General features: G+C 40.6%; 1 protein-coding gene across 1 annotated transcript; it reads right to left on the minus strand.

The window, feature by feature from the left end:
* Positions 1 to 5,215: 5,215 nt before the first annotated feature.
* LOC132041921 (uncharacterized) lies at positions 5,216 to 6,163 on the minus strand. The gene is made up of 2 exons (XM_059432598.1): positions 5,950 to 6,163; positions 5,216 to 5,541 (listed from the first exon to the last, which is right to left on the minus strand). The coding sequence occupies exons 1-2, from the start codon at positions 6,161 to 6,163 to the stop codon at positions 5,216 to 5,218; spliced, it is 540 nt and encodes a 179-aa protein (XP_059288581.1).
* Between the last annotated feature and the right edge of the window lie 3,446 nt (positions 6,164 to 9,609).

Genomic DNA, 9,609 nt, shown 5'->3' on the forward strand with positions numbered 1-9,609 from the left:
GCTGCAGGTTAAGGATTACAGTAAGAAAGGTATGTTTCTTATCGAATTGAGAATGCCATTATGAAGTGCATTTGTACAGGTATGTATAGGGTGTTGTAATATGATTGTGGCCCTGTGAGGCATGTTGATATATTTTTATTGTTGCCTGTGAGGCTTGTTGGTTAGCGTACAAGGTGGGTAGTACAAATTACAGAGGAGGTTCTGCCAAAATTTTGTTAACATTGATTGTGATCAGTATTTATATGTGTGCTATGATCAGTAAGATACACAAGTGTAAAACTGAAGAACGAAAGGTTAATAATAGTTGTAACTCGGCTGAAAGGAGGGTTATGAGATGGGTTCAGAATGAGTTTGAGAGTTAGGTTGAAATTACTCGAGGATATAGAAGTGAGTCGAGGGTTAAGATAAGTTCTCTCGGGGATTAGAAGTAAGGTTGATGAACTAAGATTAATGTGATTCGAATAATGTGATAAGATTATGAGAAGAGACTTAAGAGGGGAAGCAATGATAAGCAAGGAGTTATTCGAGAGGTGAGTTAGTATAAAAAAGGAGTAAGCTTAAATGAGTAAAGAATGAAATAAGGAAGAGAAAGAAACATGATTATATGTGTTTGAGGAAAGGGAGTAATGTGTCCCTCATAGAAAGAAATATAACTGAAAACATCAATGAGGTTAATGGAAGTTGAAGCTTATAGAGGAAAGATAAGTATCGAAAAGTACCTTAGGAATTATGAAGGGTTGAGTGATATTGGTAAGTGTTGGAATTGGATACAAGTATTAGTCTTCATTTAACATTCGAGGGCGAATGTTTCTAAGAGGGGAAGAATGTTACATCCCAGAAAATTTGACTTTACTAAGGCTGCAGATGGCTTAATGTGAGCTCAATAAGGAGAAAATATTACAAGTATAAAGGATGAAATTCTACTGTATTAGCATGAGGCTGCAGACGGCTTAATGTGAGCTCAAGGAGGAGCAAATACCATGAGGATACATTACTAACGCTTCATCTATGGAAGAGACAGTAGCAAACTTGACAAAGGTGATTGACGGCTTGGCCAAGCATGTGCAAAATCAAGATGCTTGGATTGAGAAGTTGATGGAAAATATGGATGGACTAATGGAAGAAGAATCCACCCACGCACCTATGAAGGGTCCAGAAACACAAAAGACTGAACCTCATGCAAAACAAGCACGACCTACCAAGGAAATTCCAGTTTCTTCTGAAGAGATGATTCCGCTTGACCAACTAAAGGAGTTCATCGAAGGGACTATCAAGGATAAGTATGAAGTTGTGCCAAGTCTTCTTTTACATACGCAAAGCCGTGCACTACTAGAATTGACAGCTTCAAGATGCTCGCCGATTATCAACCTCCCAAATTTTAACAATTTGAAGGCAAGGGAAATCCAAAGCAACATGTTGCACATTTTGTTGAAACATGTAACAATGCTAGGACCTATGGAGAGTATCTTATCAAGTTGCTCGTCCGCTCCCTCAAGGGGAATGCCTTTGACTGGTACACTGATCTTGAGCTTAATTCTATTAATAGTTGGGAGCAACTAGAGCAGGAATTTGTCAATCGCTTTTATAGTGCAAGGCGTACCATGAGCATGGTCGAACTTACAAGTACTCGCTAAAGAAAGGGTGAACCGGTTATCGATTTCATCAATCGATGGAGAAATGCAAGTCTAAACTATAAAGATAGGCTCAGCAAAGCTTCTACAATAGAGACGTGTATTCAAGGAATGCATTGGGGGCTTCACTACATCTTGTAAGGAATTAAGCCAAAGTATTTTAAAGAACTAGCTACTTATGCTCATGACATGGAGTTGAGCATGTCTTCCCTTTGGAAATGAAGTAATGCCTATCTATGACCCTCGCAAAGGAAAGGATAAGAAGGAACCCAAGAAATAGAGCAAGTTCGTTCCCAAGGGTGACAACAAAGAATCCATGAACGTCAATGTCTCGCCTGTAAAGTTTACTACGAAGGTGAGCAAGAAGCCGAGTACGAAAACGCTTCCTTTCAAGACAACACAAGCCGAAAGTCGACCTTGAATGAGATGTAAGAAAGAGAATACCTTTTCCTGGATTCTAATGTCCCTAAAATTTTTGATGAACTACTTGAGCTGAAACTCATTGAGTTACCAGAGATGAAGTGGCCCAATGAAGCTGGAAGAACAAACGACCCGAACTATTGCAAGTATCATCGACTTGTGGGTCATTGTCACATCCCAAAATACTCGCTAGACGAGATTGGCACCCAGCAAACACCACCCGCCAGGCGAACCAAATATCATACCCTTAATCATTTATGAAAGCACTAAAAGAAAATAAGTGCAAGTCCAACAATGTTATTAATGATAAAAATATGAAATAGTCGTCAACCAAATCCATAATGGATTTATGAAAACCAACAAACGCTAAGATCAAAAGAATCTCTAGCCCACATCCCACGCTAAGACCATGGAGCATCTAACAGAGTTACATGAGTTTGAGTGTCGGGCATGTAAACCCAAAATAAAAGAAATAACTAGAAATAAACTAGATAAAGGTGAAGTGGGCGCCTCACGAACAATGCGGTGGCTTACCTCGAACGAGAATCCACTCACGAAATCTTCAATTACCAGCCTCGTTCTCAACAACAGTATCTGCATGGACATGCAGGTAAGGAGTGAGTTATACTTACATATAACCCAGTAAGATCCTCGACCCACCACTTTAAATACCCATGGAACAAGTGTTAGAAAATACAAACACATAACAAGTACAAAATATTACGCACACGAATATATCATTATATAATAGCAACCAAGTCCCAAACAACTATTTATCAAGTATATTATATGCCTCAACACAATTTACACTAAGGACCTGTCATAAACGACAGTTAAAGAGTTAATTAACACCATGAATCCACGGAAACATACACAATGTGCCAAATATGTCAGGAAGCATACACAATGATAAGGGAAGCATACACAATGCTAAGGGAAGCATACACAATGCCCCAATATCATCAAGAAGCATACATAATGCTAAGGGAAGCATACACAATGCCCCAATATCATGGCTGTGACTATATCACATCACAAAATAATTTATAAAGAGAGTTATTATTTAAAAATAAATTGTATGCGGTTGGCCTTAAGGATCACCGATTCTGCCAAGCACACGCTCACCCCAACACATGGACTAGGCAGACAAAACATAATTTTTAAAACGGATTTTGAAAAGCAAGTACCCAAAGCTTAAAGTCTCACTTACCTCAAATTCACAATTCAAGCACACTTCTAAATAATTCAAACTGCGTTCTTGAGTCTCTGGATTGCCTCAAACTACACAAAAATGGATTTAGAATGGTCAAAACCCTTAGGGTAAACCACTTCTATATTTTTAGAGTCTTAAACGGTTAAAGTCAAATTTTAAAGGACGAAAACGACCTCTGGTCAATGTGCTCAAAACCCAACGAGACATATGTTTTTGGGAAGGCCCTAATGACAGGATTCCAATGATATATAGAAGTCTAAAATCCGACAATATTTGCCCTTTCAAATCAATGATTTGATTGAAGAACCCTAGAGCTAAACTTTCTCAATTCCTCAAAATATCCTTATGTTTTCACCCTAAAGATTCACCCATAATTATGTAATAAACTTAAATAAAAGATTAGAGTCATTACCTTGATGATTTAGAATGAAAGTTCTTAGTTTATACCCTCCTTTCCCTTCATTTTCTCCCTTTCTTTTCTTTTCTTCTACTATTTTTTTTTCTTTTCTCTGTTCTGCTTCTATCTATTTCACGTCTGATTCTCATTAGACTCTTATTCCTTTTACTCTTTATTTCATCTCCTTTTTTTCTTTTCCTATTCCTTTTTGGGCTTGGCCCACTAAATTATTTCTTTTCTATTTTCTTTTTAATCCTTTTGCTAAAATTGCCCATTAAACCCTTATTTTAAAATTGGGTTATTACATTCTCCACCACTTAAAATAACGTTCGTTCTCAAATGGATCTAGATCATACCTTTCGTGTCAAATAAATGTGGATATTTATCTCGCATATCCGCCTCGGACTCCCAAGTAGCCTCCTCGGTTCGGTGATTACGCCATAACACTTTGACTAAAGCTACCTTCTTCAACCTCAATTGTCGCACTTGCCTACCAAGAATAGATATTGGACCCTCATCATAAGTCAGATTCTCATCGAGCTCCACATCCTCTGGCTTAATCTTATGGCTATCATCACCAACATATCGTCTTAGATTAGACACGAGAAATACAGGATGAACAGTAGACAATCTCGGAGGTAAGGCAAGTCTATATGCCACCAACCCAATTCGGTCCAAAATCTCATAAGGACCGATATACCTAGGGCTTAGCTTACCCTTCCGATCGAATCTCATAACTCCTTTCATAGGTGAAACTTTTAAGACCGATATACCTAGGGCTTAGCTTACCTTTCCGACCGAATCTCATAACTCCTTTCATAGGTGAAACTTTTAAGAAGACTTTTTCACCCTTCATAAACTCCACATCACGAACTTTCTTATCTACGTAGGACTTCTGTCTGCTTTGAGCTGTCTTAAGTCGTTCTCGTATCATCGCAACTTTCTCCAAGGCTTGTTGAACCAAATCTGGACCTAATAGTTGTGCTTCGCCCAGTTCGAACTATCCAACTGGTGAACGTCACCTGCAACCATATAGAGCCGCAAACGACGCCATCTGTATACTCGAATGGTAACTGTTATTATTAACAAACTCTGCCAAAGGCAGTTGATCGTCCCAATGACCACCAAAATCAATCGCGTAGGCTCTAAGCATGTCCTTCAAAATCTGATAACCCGCTCAGAGTGTCCATCAGTTTGTGGATGAAAAGCTATACTCAACTCGACCTGTGAACCCAATGACTTCTGAAAAGACTTCCAAAACTCAGCAGTAAATTGTGCACCACGATCAGATATTATAGAAACAGGTACACCATGAAGTCGGACTATCTCACGCAGGTAAATATTTGCTAACTGGTCTGCGGTATGAATAACCCGAACCGATATGAAATGAGCAGATTTTGTGAGTCTATCCACAATCACCCAGACTGAGTCATGTTTCTTGAAAGTATTCGGTAACCCAACTACGAAATCCATCGTAATCCTTTCCGACTTCCACTCTAGAATAATCAAGTTTTGCATTACTCCGCCGGGTTTTTGATGTTCATATTTGAACTGCTAATAATTTAAGCAACTTGTCATATGTTTCAAAATATCAGCCTTCATACCTTTCCACCAATATAATCCACGCAAGTCTTGGTACATCTTGGTAGCACCTGGGTGGATGAAGTATCGCGAGCTATGAGCCTCTTCAAGAATTAGTAGCTTCACATCACCCACCATAGGAATACACAGTCTACCATGACAACGTAACACGCCTTCGCAATCAATAGAGAATGACTTAACGCCCCCATTTTGCACTGGATCTTGTAGTTTAACAAGACGGGGATCTTTATATTGGCAAGCCTTGACTTGCCCCACTAAGGATGATTGTGCCACCATACCTGCAAGTAACCTATCCTACACTGTATGATCAATCCGAACTCCGCGATTGGCCAATACCTGAATATCCTTAGCCATAGGTCATTCTTCAGTAGTAAATTGAGCCAAGCTGCCCATAGACTTTCTACTCAAGGCATCTGCCACCACATTCGCCTTACCAGGATGATACAAAATAGTAAAATCATAATCTTTAAGTAACTCTAACCACCGTCGCTGTCTCAAATCCAGATCTCTTTGCTTGAATATGTATTGCAGACTCTTGTGATCAGTATAGATTTCACATGGCTCCCCATAAAGATAGTGACACCTGATCTTGAGTGCAAATACGATAGCGGCCAATTCTAAGTCATGAGTTGGATAATTCTTCTCGTGTTTCTTTAGTTATCGAGATGCATAAGCTACCAACTTACCATTTTGCGTCAAGACACAACCCAACTCGACTCGAGATGCATTGCAATAAATGGTGAAACCACCCTCATCAGTAGGTAAGGTCAAAATCGGAGCCATAGTCAATGCAGTCTTTAATTTTTGAAAACTTTCTGAACATTCATCTAACCACTGGAATACCACACCTTTCTGAGTTAAACGTGTCAATGGAGCGGCTATCTTCGAGAAACCCTCCATAAACCTTCTGTAATACCCAGCTAGTCCCAAGGTCGCGTATCTCCTCAGGGAGTAGTAGGTTGAGGCCAATCTCGAACTGCTTCAATTTTCTTTAGATCAACTTGAATCCCATCTCAGGACACCACGTGTCCTAGAAAGGAAACGGTGCCCAACCAAAACTCACAATTTGAGAACTTGGCATAAAGCTCTCGTTCTTTAACCATCTGTAGCACAATTCTCAAGTGTTGTCCATGTTTAGCCTCACTCCGAGAGTAGACCAAAATATCATCAATGAACACAATCACAAAATGGTCCAAGTATGGCTTGAATACCCTATTCATGAGGTCCATAAATCTTTGCGGGATTAGTCAGCCTGAATGACATCACCAAAAATTCGAAGTGCCCATAGCTGGTCCGAAAAGCTGTCTTGGAGATATCTTCGGTGTTGATTCTCAAATCGATGATAAACGATCTCAAGTCAATTTTGGAAAAATGAGTAGCACCACAACGGTCGATCAAACAAATCATCAATATGAGGCAACGGATACTTATTCTTGATCGTCGCCTTATTCAGTTGCCTGTAGTCAATGCACATTCTCATCGTGCCATCTTTCTTTTTCACAGATAACACAGGCGCACCCCAAGGCGATACACTAATGAATCCCTTATCAAGTAGATCTTGGAGTTGAACCTTCAATTCTCTTAGCTCAGCAGGAGCCATACGATATGGAGGAATAGAGATAGTTTGAGTCCCTGGAACTAAATCAATGCTGAACTCAATTTCTCTCGTCGGGGGTAGGCCGGGTAAATCTTCGGGAAACACATTCGTAAATTCACGAACAACAAGAACACTGTCAATAGTAACATTCTCCGCTTAAGTATCATAAACGGTAGCAATAAAACCCAAACACCCATGATTAATCATTCGGCGTGGCTTTACGTAAGATATTATTTTTTCTTGAGTCACAGGAGTCATGCCTTTCCACACTAAAGGTTCTCCAGGAAAATTAAAACGTATAAGCTTAGCATAGCAAACAATCGATGTATAACATGATTCCAACCAATCCATGCCCATAATCACATTGAAAGCGGACATCGGTAACACACATCAACTACGGTGTCCCTGCCCTGAACAGATATCACACAATCTCTATAAACTCTATCCACTAATATACTCTCCTCCACTGGGGTTTCTACCACATATGGCACATTAATAGACTTAACTCCCTGTTCTAAAAATATAGCAAAAGAAGGAGATACATACGAATACACAGAACCAGGATCAATAAGATCATATGTACCATGAGAACTGATAGTAATAATACATGTGACTACTGCATTAGATGCCTCGACATCTTTTCTGGTCATAGCAAAGAATCTCGGCGGTTCACCCCTTCCCTGAGCAACCTGAGCACCCTGTCGACACTGTCCATGAGCACCCTGTGGAGCGGCCCTAGCTGGCTGAATCTGACCCTGTGTAGCTGTAGTAGTTCCCTGCGGTTGTGTAGTAGCTCGACTAGCACCAGCATTTCCTTTAGGACAGTATTTAGCAATATGCCCCTTTTCACCATAATTAAAACAAGCCCCATCTGCCCTAAAGCAATGACCATGGTGATTTCTACCACAGTTAGAACTCCTCGGAAGATAACCTGACTGATAGGAGCTGCTACCCTTCCTCTGCATCTCCGGCTTTTGTCTACGAAAAACCACTAGAAGCCCGTATCACTAATTACGACCGAGTAGGCTCAGGACCGCCACGATAAAAATCACTCTTGCGCCCAGATGGAGCACCACTAAACCCACCCATGTTACGTGACTTTTTGCTTTCACGCTCAACTTTGTCCATCTCTAGATAGGACTCGTAACGGAGAGCAGTGTCAACTACATCTGAATAGGTACCATATGGCACATCTCGTACTACAGGACCATGATAGCGATGCTCAAGTCCATCTACGAATCGTCTCACCTTCTCTCTCGGACCCTCAACCAAAGAAGGCACATACCTGGATAAATCTGTAAACTTGGCCTCGTATGCCTACGTAATGGTCATAGTTCCACCGCAGTTATTAAGCGACGTCTCATGTCATCTTGCTTTCTTAATGGAATAAACTGTCTCAAACGATGCTAAAAATTCTGACCAAGTAATAGGTGGTAACCTTGCTTGTCTACCTCTCTGAATGGAAATCCACCAAGACTCTGCAGACCCTGAAAATAAGAAAGTGGCAAATTCTACACTATGAGTCTCCTTCAGCCCCAATGTAGTCAATATCTTTTCACAACAATCAATGAACTTCTGAGGTTCAATAGAAGTTTGTGAAGCATCAAACTCTGGTGGCTTAAGATCCATTAAATTCTTAAACTCCTTGGATTGCCTGTGGTAGCGGCTTTGTTGAGGCAAGCGGAGGTGTACGATTAGCGCAACATTCAACTGAACTTGAGCTTGTGCTTGTGAAGTAGCATGAGGACCTAGAATTCCACCATGATTGGGCGCCAATGCCTCCAACACGTTCAATAATTTGGTCACCACATCTACAGGAAAAACAATAGTAGGTGCAACAGCTGGTGTCAGTGGAGTGTTCTGAACCACTTGTTCCTGTACTTGCTCTGACACAACTCGGGGATGACCCCCATTCACAACTTCAGGATCAGGAGTGGCCTGAGTCCTAGTCTGAGATCTAGTCTGATGAGCACTAGCTTATCTACCACCGCGGGTAGCACTCTGTCTAGCACCACGTTTAGCAGATGAAGATGCGCATTTCTTAGCCATCTGCGAAATAAATATTACAAGGTTAGACTTGATTCAACTCACGCATGAACAAAGAATGATAGAAAGGAAAACTTTCTAGATGTCCAGTAGCCTCAAGGTCATAAGTATGGGCGTCTACATACCCATAAATGAGACTCAACTAAACCTTTGCTCCATGACCGAAATTAAAGCCTGGCTGCGATACCAACTTTTCACGTCCTAAAATACCCGCTAGACGAGATTGGGACCAAACAAACACCCCGCCGGGCGAACAATATATCATACCCTTAATCATTTACGAAAGCACTAAAAGAAAATAAGTGCAGGTCCAACAACGTTATTAATGATAAAAATGCGAAATAGTCGCTAACCAAATCCATAATCGATTTGTGAAAACCAACCAACGCTAAGGTCAAAAGAATATCTAGCCCACATCCCACGCTAAGACAATGGAGCATCTAACAGAGTTACATGAGTTTGAGTGTCGGGCATGCAAACCTAAAATAAAAGAAATAACTAGAAATAAACTTGATAAAGCTGAAGTGGCTGCCTCCACGAACAATGCGGTGGCACACCTCAGCAACAGAATCCACTCACGAAATCTTCAATTACCAGCCTCATTCTCAACAACAGTATCTGCATGGACATGCAGGTAAGGAGTGAGTTATATATAAATATAACCCAGTAAGATCCTCGACCTACCACTTTAAATACCTCTGGA

Source organism: Lycium ferocissimum, unplaced genomic scaffold, assembly GCF_029784015.1.
Source record: "Lycium ferocissimum isolate CSIRO_LF1 unplaced genomic scaffold, AGI_CSIRO_Lferr_CH_V1 ctg12265, whole genome shotgun sequence".
NCBI lineage: Eukaryota > Viridiplantae > Streptophyta > Magnoliopsida > Solanales > Solanaceae > Lycium > Lycium ferocissimum.